Source organism: Heterocephalus glaber, unplaced genomic scaffold (assembly GCF_053883595.1).
Source record: "Heterocephalus glaber isolate CG9 unplaced genomic scaffold, H.glaber_assembly_v1.0 deba00000347, whole genome shotgun sequence".
Classification (NCBI taxonomy): domain Eukaryota; kingdom Metazoa; phylum Chordata; class Mammalia; order Rodentia; family Bathyergidae; genus Heterocephalus; species Heterocephalus glaber.
This window is the reverse complement of record NW_028258143.1, coordinates 29,586,560-29,612,486: the sequence shown is the minus strand read 5'-3', so window position 1 is coordinate 29,612,486 and position 25,927 is coordinate 29,586,560. Positions and strand designations below refer to the sequence as shown.

The 25,927-nt window shown below is 42.7% G+C and overlaps 1 protein-coding gene across 2 annotated transcripts; it reads left to right on the top strand.

Moving 5' to 3' along the window:
* The first annotated feature begins 2,030 nt into the window (after nt 1-2,030).
* Nucleotides 2,031-25,119, top strand: Polr2d (RNA polymerase II subunit D). 2 transcript variants are annotated; one of them, XM_087195519.1, is made up of 5 exons: nt 2,031-2,128; nt 3,965-4,065; nt 9,500-9,680; nt 13,638-13,733; nt 15,555-25,119. In XM_087195519.1, the coding sequence occupies exons 2-5, from the start codon at nt 4,056-4,058 to the stop codon at nt 15,631-15,633; spliced, it is 366 nt and encodes a 121-aa protein (XP_087051645.1). In that variant the 5' UTR covers nt 2,031-2,128; nt 3,965-4,055; the 3' UTR covers nt 15,634-25,119. The 2 variants fall into 2 exon arrangements, with proteins under 2 accessions (XP_087051645.1, NP_001266800.1); NM_001279871.1 differs by lacking the exon at nt 3,965-4,065 and having other exon boundaries at nt 2,038-2,128; nt 15,555-15,744.
* Nucleotides 25,120-25,927: the final 808 nt, after the last annotated feature.

The following is a 25,927-nucleotide window of genomic DNA, read 5'->3' as shown; positions in this document are numbered from 1 at the left end:
TAGGTGAGCATTTTTCTTTTTCTTTTTCTTTTGTTTTGTTTTTTGAGACAGAGTCTCGCTGTATAGTTTAGGTTGGTCTTGAACTTACAACAATCCTCCTGCCTCCACCTCCCAAGTGCTAGAACTACAGGTGTGCACTACCACACCCAGCTATTTTTGAGACGCTGGAGGTCAAAACCAGGGCATCATGCATGTTAGGCAAGCAGTGTACCACTGAGCTGCACCACAGCCAGTCCACAGCATTTTCATTCAGAAAGTTGTTATAAATGCTATGTCCAGGGCCCTGGGGTTAAAAATGATAAATAAGGTATAGTCCATCCCCACAAGGAGCTCACCAACAGCGGCTGATACAAGAACTGGCAAATGATATGAGGGATCTCCAAGAAAGTGCTATAGAAAGATAAAGAAGTTGCTATGGTTTGGATATGGTCTAAGTATTTCCCAAAGGTTCAAATGGGTGCTTTAAGAGTTGAGGCCTCAAAAAAAAAAGTCGAGGTCTAGTGGGATGTCATATTAGTCTGCTTTCTGTCACAGGGACAAAATATCTGACGATAACAATTTACAAGAGGAGAGGTCTATTTTGGCTCATAGTTTCAGAGGTTTTAGTCCGTGGTTGGCCAGCTCCATTGCTGTTATGCCAATGGTGAGACAGAAACATCATGACGGATGGGCCTGGCAGAAGAAAACAAGATGCTGTCTCCAAAAAAAGAGGGGAAAAAAATACTGTGCACAAACCAATCTGTGAAACATCACTCTATGCTGTTACTTTTCTTTCTTCTCTCTGTACCTTTGACTCTTCTGCTGTGTGTGTGCAGAAGAAACAAAGTGTTGGGTAGCAAGCTAGTCCTTGGGCCAGCACAGTGCAAGGTCCAGTAGGTAGTACCTGCTATGGAAAGGCCTGTGGGAGCAATACACAAAGACCAAGACCTACACTGAGTTCCAGGCCCACTTTTATTTATTTATCTAGGTTTTTTGAGACAGGGTCTCACTATGTACTTCAGGCTGGCCTTAAACCACCCAGCTCCAGGACGCTTCTGTTCCCCAGCTGCAGTGTAACCACGGACTAGTCCCCAGGACATCCCGCAGGAAATCACTTGAAACAGGAACAGGCTCTGCCAATACAATATAATCTATAATTTAATCCAATAAATTCCTCTAGAAATGCAGACACTGAACAACTAGTTTGTAAACATGATTGTATTTATATGTTGGTGATGTAACTCAGCAGTAGAGTAACTGGTTAGCGTACACGAGGCCCTGGGTTCTATCTTCAGCACCGTCAAAAAAGAAAAAGAAAAAGGCCGATCGTGGTGGAGCAGGCTTATAATCCCAGCATGCAAGAGGCTGAGGCAGGATTGGAAGTTTCAGGCCAGCCTGGGCTACACAGTGAGTTCAAGACTAGCCTGAACTACATAGTGAGACCCTGTCTCAAAAAAAAGAAAAAGAAAAAGAAAAAGATTGTACTTACAAATCAAATAAATACCTGTTCTTGTCTAATACATCAATTTTAAAAATTAAATTAGTAGAGTTTACATTGTTACTAAGTACTGTTGGCTAAGGAGCCAAGCAGTGGCCTTTTTCTTTTCTCTTACTTGTAAAATATTTTTTCTCTGAAGTTGAAAACAGTATCATTTTTCATTTGCTTAATTTTCTACTTGCCTCCAAATGTTCCACACTTGTAGTAAGAGCCTCTCAATATTATTTACTCTTGCCACCTACCCAGCTTTCCATCAAAGCCATTTCTCAGGTCACTCAGCGCATTCCTCATATTACCTAATCCCGCCCTCCTCCTAGAAGGGCCTAGTGATCCATGCCAGGTTGTGTGGCATTTCAAGTGTTTTCTCCGGGGTCAGCCAGCACACGAACCCTCAGCACTTCTGAATCATTCCTTCTGGGCGCGGTGGTGGGGTCCAGTCTCGCCTCCTCCAGCGCCGGCTCCAAAGCAGCCCCGCCCCGGTCCCCGCCCCTGGACCCCGCCCCACACTGCCGCTTCCCTCCAGTACGCAGCTTTCCGCTTCCGCTTCCGGCGGGCTCTGTGGCGCGAGCGGCGCGGCGATGGCGGCGGGCGGTAGTGATCCGCGGGCTGGTGATGTAGAAGAGGACGCCTCGCAGCTCATCTTTCCCAAAGGTCGGGCCCGGGGCTGCGCGATTTTCCCCGCCAGTGCTTGGTCGCCTCAGGCCTGGAGTCTCCCTTGCCTCGTTCAGGGGCTGGCAGCGGCAGGCAGGCGAGGCTGGTCTCTGGTTCACCGAGCCAAGAAGGCCAGCCGGGCACAGGCGGGCTTTGGCTTAGAGCCTTGGAGTGAGTTTAAGGCCAGAGTGAACTATGTAGTGAGACCCAGTCTCAAAAAAATTAAAAAGATACGCCTGCCTGGCAGGTGCAAGGTCCTGAGTTCAATTCCTGGTACTGGGGAAAAAAAGAAATGTATGGATGGAGCCAGGCAAGGTGGCACAAGCCTGTGATTCCAAGTACTTGGGCTGCTAAGGTAGGAGAATCAAAAGTTCCTGGCCAGCTTGAGCAGTGTAGCAAGACCCTGTCTCAAAATAAAATTTTAAAATGGACTGGATAACCAGGTGTAATTCCAGCACTCCTGGAGGCTGGGCAGGTGGATCAAATTCTAGCCCAGCCTGGGTAATTTAACAACTTCAAAAGACCGTCACAAAATAGAAAATAAAGGGCTGGGTTGTAACTCAGTCCAAAGACTTAAGATTAAATCCTCAGTACTGCAAAAAAAACGAGTGGAAAAAAAATGAAAAACAAAAAAAAAAGGAGTGGGAATGGACTGGGGATGAATGTAGTTAAGTCGTTTGCCTAGTGTAGATGTTTATGTTTTCATATATATGCAGAAACATGTTACATATTTTATTTTATTTTTTTGTTTTGGTTTGGTTTTTTTGGTACTGGGGATCGAACTCGGGTCCTTGCGCTTGCACAGCAGGTGGCAAACCACTGAGCTAAATCCCCAGCCCCATGTGACATATTTTATGTATATGGCTGTATAGAAATAACAATAAGTATTGAAAAAAAGGAAAGCTTTTGCTGTGGTATGAAAAGTAAACAAGTGTGTGATATTTCCTTGTGGGACTGAAAGAATAGATGAAATGACTATTCTGAGTGCCTTTTTTTTTTAATCTTTAATAGTTGACTTTACAAAAATTACTACATGAAAATGTGTAATCTAAAAGTAGACATTAAATACATCTTCATTAATTTCTAAAACATAAATTCAACATGAAGGAACTTTTCTAAATAAATATACAAGTAGATGTAGCATATATATTCCAAAATAACATGATCACATGACATTTTAAAGTAAAACAACTCAGGGAATCCTCCAGTTTAGCATTTACACATTTTATTCTATGAGCCAGTGTAATTTTGAAAGTTGGTAATATATTTGTTTTGTGTAGAATGAAAGGATATGGGTTTAAATACCTTGTTTTTAATACCTTTTAATATAGCACTATTAAAATCTGAACCCAGATTCAATTAGGGAAATATAAATTTCCTGTACTAGTTTATTTTGGGGAATGATTTTGGCTAACGTGCTTTCTTCCATTTTGTGAACGTCCTCTTCTGTATTGTTTCTCAGCCCATGACTCAGGATTTAAGAGATTTCATTATTGACTACATTTTATTTATTTATTTATTTAGGTACTGGGGATCGAACTTGGGACCTTGCGCTTGCGGAACAGGCAGTGGAACCACTGACCTAAATCCCTGGCCCACCCTACTACATTTTAAATAGCAGTGTCAGTGTCTACACAGTTTTGACTTGGTAGAGAGCAGTGGAGAGAAAAGAGGAGAGCTGAGAACAACCACCCATTGAATTAACAATGACCACAGTGAGCATAAGCTAGTGTGGAACTTTACCAGGTTATTATTATTTTACACATCAGTTTGTTTTGTTTTGTTTTGTCTTTTGGTACTGGGGATCAAACTTGGGACCTTGTGCTTTCGAGCCAGGCGGCAGAACCACTGAGCTAAATACTCAGCCCTACACGTCGGTTTTATCAAACTGGAATAATGGGAAGAGTACCACTGGGAATTATGAATTATGACAGTAGGTATGTGAGCAGTCAAAGTTGTTGAAAATTGGCTTATTCAATTTAGAAATAGAGTTTGGACCAGATTTTTTAAATCATTAAAATCCCATTCAGGTGTGTAGTTAGATTACACTAAGGAATATGTAACTTTGGATGCCTAACTACTGTCACGTACCGCTTTGATGACAGTAATATGAATTTTTTTTGGGGGGGTACTGGGATCGAACTTAGGACCTTTCGCTTTTGAGGCAGGCAACAGAATCACTGAGCTAAATCCCAGGGCCCAGTAATAATTAGTTTTGATAAAGTTTAAACCAAAAATGGACTAACATTTTCAAAGTGTGATGCAAATACAAACCTCTGGAATATTGTTATTTTCTTTAAGAAAACCTTAACTTCTTTCTGATCTAAAGTGCTATATTCTTTTCATTTATGTAACATTACCATTTTCTTGGTTATAACTTCAATTTCATGTAAAAGTTTCTTTTTTTTTTTTTTTTTTTGAGACAGTGTCTTACTGTGTATTCCAGGCTGGCCTTCAACTGAGTATTTAATTCAGGCTGGCCTTGGACTTGTGACGATCCTCCTGCCTCAGCCTTCCAATGCTGGCATTACAGGTGTATGCCACCATGCTGGCTAGTGATGTGATAGTTTTCATGAGCACATTTGCCCAGATCTAAAAACTGTCCTCGGGCCAGGGATTTAGCTCAGTGGTTCTGCCGCCTGCCTCAAAAGCACAAGGACCCGAGTTCGATCCCCAGTACCAAAAATAAAAAATAAAAATAAACACTGTCCTCAATCTGTGCACAACCTATTGGGGACCCCTCCTATGTCTCAGGAGCTATTCCTATTCCCCATTAAAATTTCCTACTCTTAAAAAAAAAAAATTAACAGCAACATATTGAAGAAATTAAGAAGTAAGTCATTTTTTCCAAAAAAAGATCATCTAAAAAAATAAGCAAAAAACCAAAAAGGATCATCTGATAGTCACTCCTTCGTCTACCTAAAGGTATCCCCTAGAGAGCAACATGTGCAGCCAGAAACACTGTCCCCGACCAGGTGCATACCTGTAATCCCAGCAAGCTGAGGGGGAGGACTGCAGATTTGAGGCTAGGCTGGCGATTGATTTAGCAAGATCCTAACTCAGAATAAATACAAAAGATGGTATATAGTTCAGGCTTGCCTATCATGTATGAGGTCCTGGGTTCAGTCCTCAGTGCTGCAGGGGGAAAATCTGAAAATGCCACACTTACCATAAATTCTTACCAGTGGTCATAGTGAAAGGTCCTCATTACAGAAAACTCTCAGGTGAGGTACTGGCCAAAGAATTCTTTTTTCTTTAAGAACAGGGACTGATGGGCCGGGGATTTAGCTCAGTGGTTCCACCACCTTCCACACAAGCACAAGGTCCTGAGTTCAATCCCTGGTAACAACAAAAAAAAAAAGAACAGGGACTGGGCCAGGGATTTAGCTCAGTGGTTCAGCCCCCTGCCTCACAAGTGGAGGGACCTGAGTTCGATCCCTGGTACCAAAAAAACCAAAAAGAACAGGGACTAATATATTCTGCCCATTTTAAAAAAATATCGGCCCAAGGGAAAGTAACATAGATGGCCTGGATCTGTTCCCCAAATAAGTGTGTGTGTGTGTGTGTGTGTGTTTGTGAGAGAGAAGAGAGGGAGAGAGAGACTTCAACTAGAAAGTGCTGGGCAGCTGTCTTTTTGGGACAGGGACAGTTGTTTTAGGTGCCCTCCTCCACCATTAAACTGCTGGCACTATTCTTTCTTCCCCTGTTTGTTACTGCCAAATCCTGGAGATGCCTCCCAGAGGCTCTGGATTGGTCTTGGGCAACTCTTACTTCAGACCTTCATCATGGTCAGGAGTTCTCACCTTTTCTTGGATGAAGGGAGTGAGGTTGATGTGTTAAGTGTAATTGGATAGTGCCCTTCATGAGTAATAGGGATGGTGACTAGTTTGGTGCCCTGAAAATTCCTTCTCATTACATTTAATAGTCAGGGTCTGGGAATGCAGATCAGTGGCAGAGCACTTACCTAGCATGCATGGTCTGGCACCATAAAACAAACACTTACCACTAAATTTGGTTTAGTGCGGAAAGGGAGGCATTTCTAACTTCTAACTTGGAGCAGTTTTGCGGAGCCAGAGAAACATGGATAACTAACTGTACACACTTGGTGGTAGGTTTTTTGTTTGTTTTGTTTTTGGTACCTGGAATGGAACTCATGACCTTGACCTTGTGCGTTCAAGGCAGGCAGTGGCACCACTAAGCTAAATCCCCTGCCCTTTTTGGTTTTTTGTGGGTTTTTTTGGTTTTGGTTTTGTTTTTGAGGTACTAGGGATTGAACCAAGGGCCTTCCCATGAGCTACATCCCCAGGCTTTTTTTTTTTTTTTTTAATTTTGAGACAAGATCTCACTAAGTTGCCAAGTTGCCCAGGCTGGGCTTTAACTTGTCATCTTCCTCCCTCAGCCTCTCAGAGTTCTGGAAATACAGTCATGCACTACTATGATGATTCTTATTAGTAGTTTAGCCTCTTAATTCCCATTTTTTTCCTTTTTTTTTTTTTGGTACTGGAGATCAAACTCTGATCCTTGGGCTTTCGAGGCAAGTGGTGGAACCACTTAGCTAAATCCCTAGCACTCCCCCTTTGTTTTTCTTTTGAAATGGTCTCAGTAGGTAGTTCAGGCTGGTCTGGCAGTGATCCTCCAGCCTCACACTCCTGAGTGCTGGGATTACAGGTGTGTGTCACCACACCTGGCCTTAATTCCCAGTTTTAGGTTTGGTTTTTTTTCCCCTCGGTACCAGGATCTAACTCAGGATCTTGCGCTTGCCAGACAGGCACTGCGCCACTGAGCTACATCTCCTACCCTAATTTCCAGTTTTTAAGGCTCTATTTCATGGTTCAGCTTCAGAAACAAATTGACTAGCTAATTAGCTGCTGTCTCTTTCTGAGGGAAGGAGATTATGTCACTTGTTACTCATAGAGTTTTGAGGTCATGAAGTCCTGGTATTTGCTGCTTTCTCCTCCATGAGTCGCTCTGAGGCAGCAGTTTCTTTCTTTTTTTTTTTTTAAAGGCAGCAGTTTCTTCACCTATCTTTACACCACCCTAAAAAGGTGGAGATGAAAGGTAAAACTTTGGCATGCAATTGGCACTGAAGGTGGTGTGGTGCCTGCTATAGGATACTGGACTGGAAAAGATGATGTTCTGAGGTTCTTTTTTCTTGTTATTGGTTTGTTTTATTTTCTGAGACGGGGTCTTGCTTTGTAGTTCAGGCTGGCCCTGAACTGACTATGTAGCACAGGCTGGCCTTGAACTCATGGCCATCCTCCTGCCTCTGCCTCCCAAGTGCTGCCTCTGCCTCCCAAGTGCTGGAATTACAGGTGTGTGCCACCACACCTGGCTTGTTTTGTTTGGTTTTGATTTTGGGTTTTTTTGAGACAGGTTCTCACTGTATAGTTTAGGCTGGCCTTGAAGTCATTATGTAGCACAGGCTGACCTCGAACTCACAGTGATCCTCCTGCCTCAGTCTCCTGATGAGGTGGTTCTTGTCCAATCTCGGTTGCACTCAGATGAAAAATAGCTTTTTTTTTTTTGGTACCAGGGATTGAACTCGGGTCCTTGCACTTACAAGGCAGGTGGCGGAACCACTGAGCTAAATCCCCAGCCCCTGAAAAATAGCTTTGGATTGCCTATTCAATTGGATTAAAAATCTTTCAAATTTTGCTGCCTGCTTTGCAAGCACAAGGTCCCAAGTTTGATCTCTGGTACCCCCCCCCCCAAAAAAAACCTTTCAAATAAAAATATACCCTCCTGGGCTGGGTATGTAGCTCAGTGGCACCACACCAGCCTGACAACCGCAAGGTCCTGAGTTTGATCTCTGGTACTGTGGTGTGGGGGGGAGAAAAAAGAAAAATATTTCCTCCTGACCTCCCACACAGACTGCCTGTGTTGTAACAGGACAGTGAGTTTTATTGTCAACTGGCTCAAAAAGTCAGGGCAGTACTCAGATGCAGGTGTTAGTGATTTCCCAATTGTAGGCACCCCCATAGCACATGTAAATGCCAAATTGCAAGTAATTTTGGATTTTCTTCATTATGGCTACTTTTTCAGTGTGGGATTATAAACATGAATCCATGTTTGCAAATGATTCCTATTATGAAGGAGATCGAATGAAAAGGGAAGGCAGATTAAAAGCCAACTATAATTAATACTTTGAGATAAGTATGTATTAGGAACATATAGGAGACTATAGAAACAGAAGGAAGACAATTACTTTCCCAAAGGAATATTACCGTTTTAAACATTTCTGAAAATATGGAGGAAAGTTGCTGTATATTATAGACAGGAACTACAGGTTTCTTTCTCTGACCAACTTTTCTTTGGAGGGGGTAGTACTGGAGAACTTGCAATCTTCCTGCCTCAGCCTTCCAGAGCGCTAGGATTACAGACATGCACCACCATGCCCAGCTAACGATTCTTAAAATTAATATAATGCTAGCATTATGGAAGTATAAATGAAGTGGGAGAAAAGGTGGGATACCCACAGAGAGCACTCAAAACGAAGTAGGAGCAAACCGGCTTTAATTGCTGTTGGCTCAGCAAGGGATTCCTATCGCCCAGAAAGCATCAAATGTTCACTTTCATTTTTGTACCTCTGTGTTTCTAGGAGGCTTCCTTTTGTTGGAAGGGAAACAGCAGGTGAGAGTTACACAACCAGACCAGTGGTTAGGGGGAGTGGCAAGTTCTGACAGGACTTTCTAAGACCATTATGCTCTGGTGAATTTACAGCATAGCTGTAGTCATGACTACTGAGTGCCATTTCACAATGGGAGGGTTGGACCGGGAATTTAGCTCAGTGGTTCCCGAGCCTGCCTTGAAAGCACAAGGTCCTGGGTTCAATCCCCTGTACCAAAAAAAAAAAGAAACACAATGGGGGGGTTGGTTTCCCCTCTCATGAGGAATATGAGTTCAGCCAGGAATAATAGTGCACACCTGTAATCCCAGCATTCTGGAAAACTGGGGCAGGAAGATCACAAGTTTAGCCCCAGCCTGGACAAGTGAGTAAGGCTCTGTCTTAACAAATAAAAGAAGGCCCAGGCATGTAGCTTTGTGAGAAAGCCCTGGATTCAGCCTTCCTTCCAAAAAAAAAATGATCATGGGTTTCTACAGGCTAGAGGGAAGTCATTGTTGATGTGCTCTGATTTGAAATCAGAAACTAGCCTAATTAGGATAATCATGTGTCATTTAACAGCATGCCCATGTAAAGTTCATTGGTGTCAGAAATGAGGTAAATGTTAGCACTTCGAAAGCTCTGCAGTTTCGGGGGGCAGGGGGGACACGGTGTGAATGGAATGAAGACAGGGAAGTGTTCAGACGTAAACGTTAAACAGCAGGCTTGTGAAGACCTGTTTTCAGCTGACATTTTGCTTCTGACTACAGAGTTTGAAACAGCTGAAACACTTCTAAATTCAGAAGTTCATATGCTCCTGGAGCATCGGAAGCAACAGAATGAGAGTGCAGAGGATGAGCAGGAGCTCTCAGGGGTCTTCATGAAAACTTTGAACTATACAGCTCGATTCAGTCGTTTCAAAAACAGAGAGACCATTGCAAGTGTCCGTAGGTGAGTGCTCAAGGAGAGTTTGTATTAGTCCAGACTGCTGGGTATCTGTAAGCAGACCCTGTACCTTTCCCTCTTTTCTAGGCGTCATCTCTTCATTTAGTGTAAATAGTGTCTTTGTCAAAAATTTAAAAATTGGCCTTGGGTATAACACGCTCAGTGATACAGTACTTGCCTAGCATGTGAGAGATCCTGGGTTTGATCCCCCAAACCCCTCAAAAATTATTTAAAATGGTTTATAAGGCTGTGTGTAGTGGCACATGCTTATAATACCAACTACTTGGGAGGCTGAGGCAAGATCACAAGTTTGAGGCCAGGCTAGACAACTTAGCAAGATACAATATGAAATTAGAAAAGGGCTTGGGATGTAGCTCAGTGGTAGCTCTTGCCTAAAGTATGCAAGGCCCTGGGTTCAATCCCAAGAAGTAGATGGGTGAGCAGTACACACCTGTAATCCCAGCACTCAGGAGGCTCATGCAAGAAGATCACTGCATTTGAGACCAGCCTGAACTACATAGTGAGACTGTCTCAAAAACAACCCATAGGGACAAAAACCAAGGTGTATTATGTGCATGTATCATCTCCCCACTTACTGCAATACATACATACGTACATACATGCATACAGTCAAATAAAATAATAAGCATGCAAATGGCCACTTTATTTTTTGTCTTGTTTTGTGTTTGGGTTCTAGGATTGAATCTCAAGCCTCCAGTATGCTCAGTACATAAATAATATATCACTGAACTCTTGTGAGCTCTTCTCTGCTCTTTTTTTCTCTTTCTGTGGTACTGAGCTGGGGGTTAAACCCAGGACCTCTCCTGTGCTAGGCAAGCACTCTACTTTGTATACCTGTCAACCCTTTTTTGTCTTGCTGGGTATCAAAGACAGGGTAAGTACTGAGCTGGATTCCCAGCCTTCGGAGAGCTATTTATAATAGCCAAAGATAACACAATCTAAACCAGTGGTGGTGGACCTATGGCACATATGCCGCAGCTGGCTGTTATCATTGAAAGCTCTAAAAGTTTTGCCATCACTGATCTAAACATTTACCAGTAATTAATTATGATGATTCCATTTGGTGAATTATTATATTATAATAATTAAAAATAGGCCAGGTCAGGTGGTACCCACGTTTAATCCCAGCTATTTGGGAGGCTGAGGTAGGAGGATCACAAGTTTGAACTCAGCCTGGGCAACTGAGAACTTGTCTCAAAATAAAAGAAAAGGGGTTGGGAATACAGTTTAGTGGTAGTATGCCCACTTAGCATGTATAAAACCCTAGGTTCAATATCTAGTATGAGAGCCAGGTGCGGTGGCATTAACTAATCCCAACACTCCAGAGGCTGAGGTAGGAAGATTGCCTTGAGTTTGAGGCCATCCTAAGCTACATAGTTCAGTGCCAGATTGAAGTGCATTGTGAGACCCTGTTCAAAAAACAAAAATAAAATATCCAGTACCGCCATAAACAAACAAATAAATAAATAAATAATGGAACTAGGGCTGTGGGTCATTGATAGAATTTGTATTTTTCATGTGGTTTTGATCCCTACCACTGCAAAATAAAACGAAGGGCTGAGGATTTAGCTCTGTTTCCGCCACCTGCCTTGCAAGTGCAAAGACGTAAGTTCGATCCCTGGTACCAAAAAATAAAAAATTAAAAAATAAAAAGAAAATGTTTGGAATGATATAGTGAGATGGTAACTTCAATTTTGTTTAGGTAATGATATGAGTAACTTTTATTTTTCTGTATTTTCTAAATTTTGTACAGTGGCTAATACAATGCTTGTGCTAAATACAATGTTTTCTCTTTGTCCTTTTTACTTTTTTTTTTTTTTGGTACCAGTGATCAAACTCGGGTCCTGCCACTTGCAAGGCAGACAGCAGAACCACTGAGCTAAATCCCCGGCCCACTCCTTTTTTACTTTTTAAAATTTATAAATTTAATGGCCAGGGATTTAGCGCAGTGGTGCCACCACCTGCCTCGAAAGTGCAAGGTCTCGAGTTTGATCCCCAGTACCAAAAACAAAACAAAACAAAAAAATCTAAATTTAAAACAACAAAAAAATGAATTTTTATTTTGTTTTATTTTTTTCACTACTAGGGATTGGATCTTGGTTCTTCACACTGAGATACATCCCCAGCCCTTTTATTTTTTATTTTGAGACAGGATCTTGGTAAGTGGCTAAGTTGCCCAAGCTGGGGTCGAACTTGCAATGTTCCTGCCTCAGCCTCCCAGAGAGTTGAGTCTAACAGGCGTGTACCACTGTGCATGGCTCAATGTTTTTGGTTTTTGTTTTGTTTTTAGTACTGGAGATCGAACTCGGGACCTTGCGCTTTCAAGGCAGGTGCTGGAATCACTGAGCTAAATCCCCGGCCTTGTTTATGTTTTTGAGACAAGGTCTTAGTATATTACCCAGACTGATCCTGATCTGCAGAGCTTAGTGAGTTGTCCCACCTCAGCCTTCCAGGTAGTTTAAGTCTATAGGTATGTTTTGAAAACAGGTGGGTTTTTTTGGTACCAGGGGACCTTGCACTTGTGAGGCAGGTGGTGGCAGGTTTTTTTGTTTCTTTTTGAGACAGGATTTCACTGTGTAGTCCAGCCTGGCCTACAACTCCAGAGCTCCTGCTCCAGCCACATGTTGGGATTTCAGGCATGTGCTGCTACTAGATATTCTTAATAGGTCATCTCTGAAGCTAAGTTTATCATAGATGGGCTCTGTTACAAGAAGTAGATGCAGGGCCGGGGATTTAGCTCAGTGGTTCCGCCGCCTGCCTTGCAAGCGGAAGGACCCGAGTTCAATCCCCGGTACCAAAAAAAAAAAAAGAAAGAAGTAGATGCGTGAAAATCAAAGATAGTATTTGTTTCATTTTAGTTTTTGTTTTTTTATGGTACTGGGAATTGAACCCAGGGCCTCAAGCATGCTAGGCAAGTATTCAACTACTAAACTAAATCTCCAGCTTTGGTTTTTAATTTGAGGCAGGGTCTTGCTGAGTTGCCCTGACTGGCCTCAGTCTCTCAAGTACAGTAGCTGGCATTGCAGGTGTATGTACCATGCCTGGCTCTTGTTTTGCTTTGTTCTGGTTTTTTTTTTTTGGTACCAGGGATCAAACTCAGGACCTTGCACTTGGGAGGCAGGCAGCGGAGCCACTGAGCTAAATCCCTGGTCCTTGTTCTGTTTTTTTGAGACCGGGTCATACATATGGACTAGACTGCCCTTGAACTTGCTGTGTAGCCCAGGCTAGTCTCAGACTCACGATCCTTCTGCCTTCTGCCTCAGCCTCCTGTGTGCTGAGATTACAGGCATGTGCCACCACACCAGCTTTTCTTTAAGACTGAACCTTAGGGCCTGGTACATGTTACGCAGATACTCTTTCCAAAATAATATTTGTATTTACAGTGTTCTTTTATACAATTTGAACATTTCTAGTACATTTAAAATGACACAGTTTACATTAGATTTTTACAGGGTAAGGTAAGCTGTAGTCATTTAGTTTTAGATCTTTTTTTTTTTTTCGTAGTAGTAGTAGTTTTAGATCATTTTAAAAGGTAGTTACCTCCATGTCAAAACATCTAATAGATTTGGAACATTTAACACCATGGGTTTGACACAAACATAATAACAAAGGATACAAGGAAGAATGGTTAGAGTAGAGAGCAACACAGTCAATTCGTGAGCAAAGGGTTGTGTGGTCCCTGAGGTGGGTAGTGGTTTTCCCGAGTTTTAACAGCAATTGCTGCTCCATACTGGGGTGGTCTTTGGTTCCCTTGGTCTGCCTGCTTTCTCTGAGCTCCCTGTTTAGGGTAGGAAGTGATTTGACCAAGAGATTCTCCAGCTTTGCATGATAAACTATAAGAGATTACAGATAGTTTTCTTTCTCTCTTCCCTGCTAGCTGCGTTTGATCTCTTTTCAATTGACTTTTGTTGTTAATTTGTTTTTATTTTCTTCTATGACCAGTTTATTGCTCCAGAAAAAGCTGCATAAGTTTGAGTTGGCCTGTTTGGCCAACCTTTGCCCAGAGACTGCTGAGGAGTCCAAGGCTCTTATCCCAAGGTTAGTACCAGTTGTGAAAAGTTCTGTGTGTATTGGATAAATTCCTACAAATAAAATTACTGTGTCTAAAAGGTGTATGCGAGCCAGACGTGGTGACACATACCCTTAATCCCTGCACATGGGAAGCTAAGACAGGAGGATCGCTGCAACTTTGAGGCCAGCCTGGGCTACATAGCGAGACCCTGTCTCATAAATAAATACATACATACAAGGTGTATGCGTTTCAAATTTGGGTAGATGTGATTAACATTGCATGAGTGCCTATCAGTGTATGAAAACGATCTACTCTACCACACTGGTAGCAAGAGTGTGGAACAGCTGAGACTCCTGTACATTGATGGTAGTAGGACAAATTAGTATAGTCACTTTGGAGAGCAGTTTGTGTGTAGTAGAATTCAGGGTTACCTGTATTCCCATGTTCATTGCTGCATTGCTAGTGATAGCAGAAGTCAGGCAGCAGGAGAGTGGATACAATTTTACTATATAGTAATAAAAAAGTTAATGAACCAAGACATCATGGAATAATAGTAACACATGCCAAAAGGAATTTTAAGAGAAAAAATTGCAGAAGTGCACGTATACTGTGGTGACACTTCTTACAAAGTTTAAAAGTAGGGCTAAGTAGGGATCAGAGATTTAGCTCAGTGGTTCCGCTCCCTGCTTCACAAGCTCAAGGTCCCAAGTTCAATCCCTGGTACCAAAAAAAAAAAAAAAAAAAGTAGGGCTAAGTATAGCTCAGGAGTAGAGTGGGTGTGGCCCTGGTTCAGTCCCAAGCATCAAAAATAATAAAATGTTACTGATGGTGTAGCTCACTGGTAGAGCCCTTGCTTAGCATGTGTGAGGCTCTAGAGTGTATCTCCAGCACCAAAAAAATAATAATGAAATAAGTAGCTGGCTGTGGTGGCACATTCCTGTAGTCCCACACTCTGGCTGAGGCAGGATTGCAAGTTTGAGCCCTGCTGGGACAATTTGATGAGAACCTGTCTCAAAATAAAAAATAAAATGGGCCAAGGATGTAGCTCAGTTCAAAGGCCCTGGGTTGAATTGCCAGTACTGCAAAAATAAATAAAGTATAAAGACAAATATTAAGAACATAAGCTGTGGGCCGGGGATTTAGCTCGAAAGCGCAAGGTCCCCAGTTCGATCCCTGGTACCAAAAAAAAAAAAGAACATAAGCTGTATAAACCTACAGATACATACAACATAGTTGTATTAAGTAGAAGAGTATCTGTGGAGCCAAGTGTGATGGCACATGCCTGTAACCCCAGTCACTTGAGTGGCCGAGAAAGACAAGTTTGGGGTCAGTCTGGGGAATTCAGCAAGACTGTCTCAAAATAAAAAGGAGAGCTGGTGCTGGAGATGTGCTGGAGTGCTGTCTTTTATGTGTTTAAAATATTTTGTAATGTTTTTATGAGAGAACAAAGGAATAGTACATTTAAAAGGTAAAGGTAGTGGAAATATGGATAAGTGATGCTCAGAGAGGAACACACTTCAAAGAGTACAGAGAACCTGGCTGTGATAGCACATGTTTGTAATCTCTGCACTTAGAGTGAAGCAGCAGGATTACCATGAGTTTGAGGCAAACCTAGGCTACATAGTGAGTTCAAGGCCATCCTGAATTACATAGCAAGACTCAAAAAACAAAAACAAATGGGGTGTAGTGGCACATGCCTGTAATCTTAGCACTCAGGAAGCTAAGGCAAGAGGATTGCCACAAGTTCGAGGCAGCCTGAGCTAAAAATAAACTAAAAACAAAAAGCCAAAAAATGTATGAAAAGACTACTTACTAATCACTGCCTCAATCATGTTTTCTTCTTACAGCCTGGAGGGACGGTTTGAAGACGAGGAGCTGCAGCAGATTCTTGATGACATCCAGACGAAGCGTAGTTTTCAGTATTAATCTGCAAACATCACTCAGCTGCTTGGAGGGGACCACCTTCCCCAGGGCTGGATTTGCCTTGCTCAGGAGAAAGCTGGGCTTCCTTTGGAGGGGACAGTGCATCTTGTGTTGGTGCAGTGTGCTGTTGAGATGTGACAGAGCCCATGTCACTGAATCTTGAGTGGCCTGGCAGTGACTGCCTGTTGCTGCCTAAGTATGCTGCTGAGGTTGGAGGGGTGATATGTAGGCCATGCTGTCGACTACCTCATATTGTGATTTTTGGACTTCACATTTTTTTTATTCCTAATCTTTCATGTTTTAATATTAACGTGTTTGGGGCCGGGGATTTAGCTCAGTGTTGCTGCACCTGCCTCTCAAGTGCAAGGTCCTGAGTTCCATCACTGGTACCTTAAAAAAAAAAATTAATGTGTTTGTAATTTGTGTGTGTGTGTTTATAATTTTTGAAACTAAAGGACAACATGGGAAACTTCTATGAGGAAAAATAGTCTTATCTAGATACAAAAGAAAAGATTAAACCAGACCAACATTGTTGTGTGGAATTCTTTTTTTTTTGCTGCTACTGGGGATCGAACTCAGGACCTTACACTTGTGAGGCAGGCTAAAATCCTGGGCCCTTTTGTGGAATTCTTAAAGAAAAGACAAGAGTACTGATTGTGAAAATGCTTGGCATCATTGTGCCTAACTAAGCCAGGATAGAGTGCGAGGAAGGATGCCAGCGAGATGCCTATGCCCTATCGTGGGGCCATTAGCCTTGAAGGAAACAGTGTCTTTTTTTTCTTGGGCTGTCTTGCAGAGTGTGGATTTAGAGCGATCTTTAAAGTACTCATTTTGTCATCTCAAATTAAGATTTGAATACTGGGTGAATTGGAGGTGGCTGTAAGATAGATTAAGCCACCTCTTTGAGGGACAAGCGAGAAGGGGAATAGTTGGGATTTTCAGTGGTTGAGAGAGGTTGGAATCCCTATCAAACTATTATATATAGGTGGATTTGTTGGATCTTGGAAGAGATAAATTTTGTGAGTCAATTAAGTAGATAGGGTCTAAACATAAGAGAAAAATTATTTTTTTTTTTGGTACCAGGGATCGAACTCAGGACTTTGTGCTTGCAAGGCAGGCGGTGGAACCACTGAGCTAAAACCCTGGCCTAAAAATTCTTGATAATGAGCCAAAGAAGGGTGGTAGCTAGGAGAGCCAACTATTTGGCCCTTGTTCTCATAATCAGGATTCCTGAGGATGTGGATAGTTTGTTCTAAAACACCTGGTTGGTTGCTATAGTAACAGCATTGTTCTTCCAAAGCCATGCAGAGACCTCTATGCTACAGTCAGCATATCCAGATAGAGCTCTGTAGGGCTGGGGATTTAGCTCTGGTGCCACACCTGCCTCACAAGCACAAGGTCCTGAGTTTGAACCCCCGTACTGCAAGAAAAAAGATACCAGCGCTCTGCAAGGGCCAACAGGGCTAGGAAATCTGTTTCATCTGCTAAGGCCTTTAAGGTGGTAGAGAGCTGGGTAAGGCTTTCAGAGACTGTGGGAGGTGTGTGAGACTATTCTAACCCCATAGTTCTTGTTCCTGTCCCTGTGGTGATCTGTAAGCCTACCAAGAGGAGAATTAGAGTAATCACCTTTTTTGGTCAGACAGGGGCAGAAAAAGGAATCAGGAGGCTGGTTGTCAGGAGCAATTTGTTTATTGGGACTAAATAAACTATAGTGTAAACACCTGTCCAGTTGGAAGGAGGAAGGCTGAGAGTGCTTGATTTCTGAAGACACACCTAGGGTGGAAAGAGAAGTTGCCAGACCAAGATTGAAAAAGATGTAAATGGCCTGGGGATTTAGCTCAGTGGTTCTGCTGCCTGCCTTGCAAGTGGAAGGTCCCAGGTTCAATCCCCAGTACCAAAAAAAAAAAAATTGTTTATCAGTTGTGAAAGTGTTGGTGGCTCCCCTGAAGAAATAACTGAATTGTAAATGCCATTCCTATAAATGGTTGAAAAGAGGAAGATTATGGTTAAGATGTGCTATATAGGTCTTGTTTTCTTGAAATAAGTATTGTCTCTGACTAGGAAAAACGATGTGTCCTGTGGCTGACAAGAAAGTGATGTATTAGCAATGAGAGGTTGGGGTAGAGCTAGCAGCACTTTTGTAGGGGCTAAGATCAGGGGCTTGGGAAGGAGATGGTCTTCCATGACTGAAGCCACAATTCTTATGTGTGGGTAGGTCTGTTGAAGTATGAAACACAGATTCAGATTGGTGTAGAGAAACTTGTGCTGGGGCCGGGAATTTAATTTAGCTCAGTGGTTCTGCCCCCTGCCCTGAAGTGAAAGGAACTGGGTTCAATCCCTGGTACCAAAACAAAAAGGTTACAGAAAAATGAGATTACCCATAGGGTGGAAGTATTGGGATGATCTGTGGTCTGTATGCAGGTTGTAACTTGAGTGACAAGACATCTGGAAATACTGGTCCAGAAATGTAGTTGTCAGAAATGGTTTTAGTTTGCCTATGGAGATTTGCATAAGAGAATTGGAAGGAAAACTAAGGGCTGGAAGGTGAAGTTTTCATTGGAAATGAGGGGGTAGCTGAGTGTGATGGTGCACGCCTGTAATCTCAGCACTCAGGAGGCAGGCAGGAGGATTGCCTGAGATTTAAAGGCTAGCCTGGGCTATGTAGTGAGTTCAAGGCCAGTCTGAACTACATAGCAAGACCTTGCCTAAAAAAAAAAAAATAGAAAAGAAAAACAAAAGGAAATGAGGATATAAAGATGCATGCCTTTAGGAGAGTTCAGTCAGAAAGAACTGCAGGATATGCCTGGGTGATCCAGGTGGGAGAAAGAGGTAGGTCCAGCAACCTCATGCTAGGGATTGATTAGTGAACTTTAAGAAGAGTGTGGAGCTCTTTCAAGTAGAAAGAGGTAAGGAACAGTCTTAGGTCTGATAGCAGGCTGGATACTAAGCATAGGTAATAACATTAAGGGAAAGGGTCTATAAGCAGGGAAAGAATACAATAAGGGTCTCATTAGGCTTTCTGGCTAATCTTGACCAGAGTTAAAGCTTTATTGGAAGGAACAATTAGAAAGACCAGAGGGAGAGGTGATGGAGAACACAAGGAAGCCAGACACACTTCAAGACAAGATAGCCGCCCCTCCCTACCTCCAGTGAAATGCATAGAAGATAAAAGGGGGAGGGGGCTACCTAACCTGAAAGAAAACTCATATAGTAAGTCCCCAACTTAGGGACATTTGTTTTGTTCTTTTTTTTTTTACTTAGAACATTTGTGAACTTTCACAGGTGCGAATGGACCTCACCTTATGAACATTCATAGATGTGAACAAATCACAGAAGTACCTTACATATTTGCTGGACATTGTCAAGTTGTGCTGCTGTGTGCTTACTGTAGAGTGCAATAGTGTACAGTAGTACAGTATTCAGAGTCCAGGATGTCCAGAAGCAAGAGGAAAAGCAGTGGTGATGTGGAGGGGACTGCTAGGAAGCTCAAAGCAATATACATTGTATATTTGTGTCAAAGGAGTATAAGATTCACTTTGTTGGACTTAAAAATGAATCTGACTTGAATATTCTCCCAGAACAGAACTTGTTCATAAGTTGGGGACTGACTCTATTATTGTATATATTGTGGGTCCTGGTGGTTCATGCTTGTGATCCCAGCACTTGGAGGGCTGAGGCAGGAGGATGGCCTTAATCCAAGGCCAGCCTGAACTATGTAGTGAGACCCTGTCTCAAAAAACAAAAAAAAATTTTTTTTTTCGTATTTTCTAGGGTCACTATATTGCTGCATTAGACACGTGCATCCTTTTTTTTTTTTTTTTGGTACTGGGGATCAAACTCAGGACCTTGGGTTTGTGAGGCAGGTGGCAGAACCACTGAGCTAAATCCCCAGCCCACATGCATCCTTTTATTCACTAACTTTAAGTTGACTTTCTGTAAGACTCCTCCTAGCCAACTAGAAATACCAGAGATAGAGCCCTGACAAGGACAGTTGGGCAGGAAGAAGTCAAAGCCCACCAAAAAGAATGTGCACTTAGGCAGTGGTGCCTAGGTTAGGGTCTTATGGCCCAGGCTCTGTCTAAAACAGCTCAGAGATCCAATCAAGTTGTGACAAGTTCCAGGTCCCCACCTAGAAGGAAGGGTCCTTAAACCCAATAAAAGAAACTGGGAACAAAGGGCCTGTGGGAATCCATCTTTCTGGAGCCCCTTGCCACCCTTTGGGACAGCTTTCTGTGTTCTAATTTTTCCTTCCTTTCTTAACCCCATCCTTTAATTCATTATTGGTGCTGAGTTTACAGTTCCAGTTAGCTGCTCATCCCAGCTTATCCCCAGATGTGACATTGCAAAGCAAATCAAGGCAAGTGGCAGATTTTTATAAGCCATATAAGGATCTTGATGGAGCAAGGAAATTATGTGTAGCACCAGAAAATGAGTCAAATTAGGCAGAAAATAACCAAATCAGAATGTAGACCCAAAATCCTAAACCTAGAGTAAGTGTCCACTTATGTTGGGATAACTCATGGGTCATAGCTTGAGGAAAGTCTTAACTTTCTTCCCAAGTATAGCCTGGTTAGTCTCCCTGTGGTAAATCCTAGACAAAGCTTTTGAATATATCAGAAATGAGAGACTCTCAACTGCAATCAGTTAAAAGAGTTAAAAATGTATTAGCATTTAGAAATATCATTTGTATGCGTTAAAGGATGACTAATTTGTGGTTGGATCCTTGTGTCCCTTTGAAGAGGTATTTGAGGTCCTTGACAGGCTCATAAGAACATTGTCTTTGATTGTCATCTTGGGTGGATCAGGTAGAGCTGGCTTGATCCTAGAGAGGTGAATCCAGCTGTCCATACCTGCTAGTTATACAGTGGTTGGGGAGGCTAAAATGAAAAGGAAAGGGCCCTTCTACTTTGGTCTTAACTGGTCTGCTGGAGTCCCTTCTTTCCAGGTTTTAAGAAGCACTTGATCCCCAGGGTAGATCCTAAGTGATCCCCTGGGGCCAGGAGCTGGCGGGACCATATTTCCATATTGTTAGATAGCTTGTTGAACTTGGCCCGGATTGATAAAATACTGTGAAGTTTAGTGGCTTCAGGATCTATCACCGTGTCAGAAAATACAAAAGGCCTCTCATATGGCATTTCATATAGACTTTTTTTTTTTTTGGTACCAGGGATCGAACTCAGGTCCTTACGCTTGCGAGGCAGGCGGAGGAACCACTGAGCTAAATCCCTGGCCCCATATAGACTCTTTTTTAGCCCAGTCTTTAGAATGTTTTCAAATCTCATGAAGTCTATAGGCCATGGCTCAGAAAACTCTTGGCAAAGTTTTGCCAGTGTCTGTTTTAGGGTCTGGTTGGCCCTTTTGACCTTTCCAGGAGAGAGGTCTCCATGCAGAGTAGAGTTGGCATTTATTCCTAAAACCTTTGCTACCCCTTTAGTTATGTGAGAGGTAAAAGAATGTCCATTGTCATTTGAAAGGACAGGGAGGTCCAGAGTGAGGAATGATTTCCTTGAACACCTTGGAAAAGCTATTTCCTCTGGCTAGGTGTGGTGGCACACACCTGTTTCAAGGGTAGAGGATTGGCCTCATTGACCTGCTGTGAACTCACAACTGTATAGCCTGCCTTTTGATGCCCCTCTTGGACAGAGCTCCTTCCATTAGTGAACCATTTGATGGGCTTCTCCAAGACCCAGAGGAGAAATGGTTCGTTGATGGAAGGAGCTCTGTCCAAGAGGGACATCAAAAGGCTTGCTATACAGTTGTACAGTTTTCCTAGTGTTGGCAAAAAGACGGGGGTCCCCTAAAGTCCTGTGGGAACACTGTTCAAATATATTGTTTTTCTTTTGTGATGGGGTTTTCCCATTCAAAGGCAAACAGGAATTGGGAGTCTGAGTGTAAAGGAATAGAAAAGAAAGCATTCTTTAGATTGGAGACTGAGAACCAATTTGTGTCTTCTGGAATTTTGGATAGTGTTGAATATGGATCAGCCACTGCTGGTAGAGGGTGGATTGGAATTACTGTCCCATTAATGAAATGGAAGTCATACCATCCAGTATTCTTCTGGGGGTGTTTACTTCTGGGAGAATGAGAGTGTCGGAAGGGGATGGATAAGGTTATAGAAGGTTTTGTTTGAAACATTTGATGTTTGAGGCTGAGATTTATGGGCCTTTTCTTTGCTTGGAAAATTGAGACTTTTTGGTTTTATAGCTACTGTTATTACTGATTTTGCTCTTCGGGAAGTGCCATCATACTATGCAGCAGGATCTACCTGCTGACTAATTGAGTCAGGGAGGTTTGATACAGCCTTGAGAGGCAAAATTTGTTGTAACTGTTTTCAGAATTGTCAAACAGCCCCAATTGTAATAGGAAATCTCTTTCCAATACGGGAGTAGAGCAAGATCCCTGGGTGTGGAGGCTGCAGTCCCATTGTGAATCTGGGCCTGCTTTTTCCTCCCTGAAAGTCAAATGACGTATCTGCATCTCAGGCCTTCACTTGTCAAATAGGGACAAAACCCCATGTGGCTGGTGACCAAGTGCTATTTGATGTTGGGAAGGCTTTTTTGCAAAGGGAAAGTGCCATCTATACACACCCTTTTGCAAAAGGGAAAGCTATTCAAATGTGAAAAGAAACTAGAATCTAAGCTAAGGACACCCTTTGGTGTTTGATATAATGTCAATTAAACATATTTCTCCATAAAATTGTTCATGTTTCAGAGTCCACAGTGATGAATTCATCACCTCATTTAATGATTCTTAGTGCCAGGTGTGGTGGTGCACACCTGTACTCCCAGCACTCAGGAGGCTGAGGCAGGAGGAGCTCTGTGAGTTTGAGGCCAGCCTGGGCTACATATTGAGAACCTGTCTCAAAAGAGGGCCCCCAAATTTTTTTGGAAAAGCTCAACCTTAGCCAGATGCGGTGGTGCACACCTTTAATCCTAGTACTCTAGGAAGCTGAGGCAGAAGCTGTGCAAGTTCAAGCCCAGCTGAGACAATTTAGCAATCTTTTTGTTTGGTTTTGGTTTTGGTTTTTTGAGACAGGGTCTTGGTTTCTAGTTCAGGCTGGCCCTGAACTCACTATATGGCCCAGGCAGGCCTCAAACTTGCAGTGATCCACCTGCCTCTGCTTCCCAAGTGCTGGGATTACAGGCATCCGCCACCATGCCCAGAGACAATTTAGCAATTTAAGGAGTAATTTCTGTCTTGAAGTAAAAAATAAGAAAAGGGTTGGGGTTGTAGCTTCCTTGGGTTCAATCTGTAGTACTATATTTTAGTATATGTGCTGCCGAAGTGAGCACTAATCTGTAGTACTATAAAAAGGAAAAGGAAGGAAGGAAAGTGGAGAAAGAAAAGGAATAAGGAAGAAGGGGAAAGATGGAAGGAAAAGAAAAGGAAGAAAGGAAAGAGAAAAGTCCGACCCTACACAGATTCCCCTGATTTCTTGGTGAGCAGAATCTAGGTTCTGGCTGGACAGGAGCTAAAACCTTCAGCTATCTTTTTACTCTATTCCCCTTCCCAGGCACATGCTTCCTAAGGCAAAATCATCTATGTAGGCAGAACAGACTATTTCAAGGTAGGCATACCACTTAATTTCACATGGTATGAGTCATGAGTCACAGTTTGAAAGAAGAATGAGAAGAATACATTAAAACATTTTAAACCAAGTGAGGTGGTACACGCCTGTAATCTCAGTACTCGGGAGGCTGAGGCAGGATTGCTGCAAGTTTCAACCCAGCCTGGGCTACATAGTGAGTTCAAGGCCAGTCTGAACTACATAGCGAGACCCTGATCCCCCAAAATAAAAAAATAATATATCATCACAAAAAAGAGAGTAGGGCATAGTGGGGCAGTAGGAATTCATGGTTAAATATTTTGGTACTGGGGATCAAACTCAGGACCTTGCATTTGCAAGGCAGGCAGTAGCACCACTGAGCTAAATCCCCACCCTCATGGTTAAATATTTGAATGGCAGGAGCAAAGAAGCTTGGACCAGAGCTTCCTTCTACCCTAATTATGGCTGTAGATCTAGAGGAGGCTTTACCAGAGAAGTAAGTTAAAACAGAGTAAGTTGCCCATGTATTAATAAAGAATCAAGAAGCTTAGTCATAATGCCCAGGATCACCCAGGGCTTCTTGCAAGTGATAGAGATATCCATGGACTGGCACTGTGGCTTTCCCAAGGACCTTTCAGTTCTCTTCATCAGAACAGGTGGTGAGTGTTTTGGCTGGCTCAGCCCCTTTCTGTGAGACAGGCAATTGTCTAGTACCATGAATTGCTTGGTACAGAATATGGCCTGGGCAGTGACTGATGGGAATTTTGTCTCTTTGGGGAACTAGCCACCGAGTTTCTGAGGCACTTGGAGAGCGTGGCGCTCGTGCATTGCCCTGAGGATTACAAGAAGAAGGTCGTGTTCCCCTAGGTTGGCCTCCCTCCATAAATAGCTGTAATGGGTCAAAATCCCCCCCGCCCCGGACCAATGAGCCACAGCATTCCAAGGTAGTTGGAGACCCCATAATTCCCAGTTGGTAGGGTCTACAGCCCCTTCTAGTTTGAAGAAAGTACAGAAGACAAGAGACTCTCACTCCTTCAGCAGGCCATAAAGAATTATGGGGATTTGTGTCTTAGAAGAAATAAGATAGGAGATAGGGCTTGACTTAGACTGGCTGTGAGGAAAGGCATTGTGAGATCTCACACCACCTCTCAGGACCCATATGTAGAAGTTCTCAAGGATTTCCTCAAGGTTTGGATGCCATAAAAGGACACAGATGCCAAGAAGGGCTCACTATCATGGTTTTCCTCATGATAGTCCACCCTGTGTCCTCCAGAGTGTATTTTTATCTTGCTTTTGCTTCTTTCACTTTGCCCAAGCTCTCTCTGCAGAGCCAGTTTTTCCCTCACTCTTCACTTTTACTTCTTCAAATAAACTGTCACCATTAAAAAAAAAAAATCCCCCTGGAAGACAGGTGGCTACCTGAAGAGTGGGTCATTTATGATATCAAGCTCAGGAGTCTTTTTAAAGGCAGTATCACCTGGGCCTTTGCAAAGGCTTTGTTTTTCATAGAGAGCCATAAAAGCCTGAACGTAAGGGATCTCAGACCATTTTCCTTGCCTCTTGCAGGAAAGATCTAACTGAAACATGGTATTACAATTTAGACTGCCATTATTTTGCCATTTGTTTTCCTTTTACAGTGCTAGGGATTGAACACAATACCTTGCACACGCTAGGTAAGTGCCCTACCGCTGAGTCACATCCAGCCCTCCTTTTCCTTGAGAACTCAGCTTAAGGTCACCTCCCCACCTTTGTGAGAATCCTGCCATCCATCCTGGCTCACCTGCCTCCCTCTCATGGTTCCTGCCAACCTGTCCTACACTTACTTTTGAATTGTCTCTTCTTCTGGGAGGAATTCTTTGAGGTCCGGTTTATTGTTCGACAGAGTTAGAAGAAAGGCAGGATAGTAACCTCTTGTTGCATAAATAAATGGCTTATTGACTGAGTTCTGGGTTCATTCCTTCCATCTATCTTTGCTCCTCTGTTCCCACACTCACCATACTCTTAGGGAGCAGACATAGTCACATATGCTAGGCTAGAATAAAATTCTTGCTCCACAAATCTTTGTTGCTTCCAAATTTATGATTATCCTTGATGTCCTGGAATCAAGAGTGAAAATTAAATCACTATTATTATTCTTTTACTGGTAATTGAACCCAGGGCCTTTGTCTTAGTTACTTTTCTCATTGCTGAGACAAAAATACTTGACATCCGCAGTTAAAGGGGGAAAGGTTTATTTAGCTCAGTTTGTAGAGGTTTCAGTCCATAATTGGCTGGCTCCAAGGCAGGGTGGCATAGCAGACTGGCACTGCAGAGGAGAATCAGCACACTGCATGCAGAAGACAGCAAAAGCAACAAGGGACCTTAAGTGTGTTTCTGGGGCCGGAAATTTAGCTTACTGGTGCTGCCGCCTGCCTCGAAAGCGCAAAGTCCCGAGTTCAATCCCCAGTACAAAAAAAAAAAAAAAAATAGTGTGTTTCTGTACCTTTTATCCAGACTTCTTAGGATGGGTAACATTCACACCCTTAATCCTAGTGCCTTTGAGCCTAGCATTGCAGCATGAATTAATTCCAGCATCACACACTCTAGTTCCAGCCACCTTTGAAAAAGCCCCACCTATGACTATATGAGGCTTTGGGGGAGCATCTAGACACAAGCCATAACAGCCTTTATATTGAGTTATATCCTCAGCCCATTTTAAAATATTTTATATTCAGGGAGGATCTTTCTAAGTCACTATGTTGCCCAGGCTGG

Coding starts and splice junctions, on each gene's coding strand:
- Polr2d (NM_001279871.1), top strand. CDS start 2,056: ATGGCGGCGGGCGGTAGTGATCCGCGGGCTGGTGATGTAGAAGAGGAC. Junction 2,129..9,499: donor GCAGCTCATCTTTCCCAAAG/GTCGGGCCCGGG, acceptor TTCTGACTACAG/AGTTTGAAACAGCTGAAACA. Junction 13,734..15,554: donor TCCAAGGCTCTTATCCCAAG/GTTAGTACCAGT, acceptor TTCTTCTTACAG/CCTGGAGGGACGGTTTGAAG.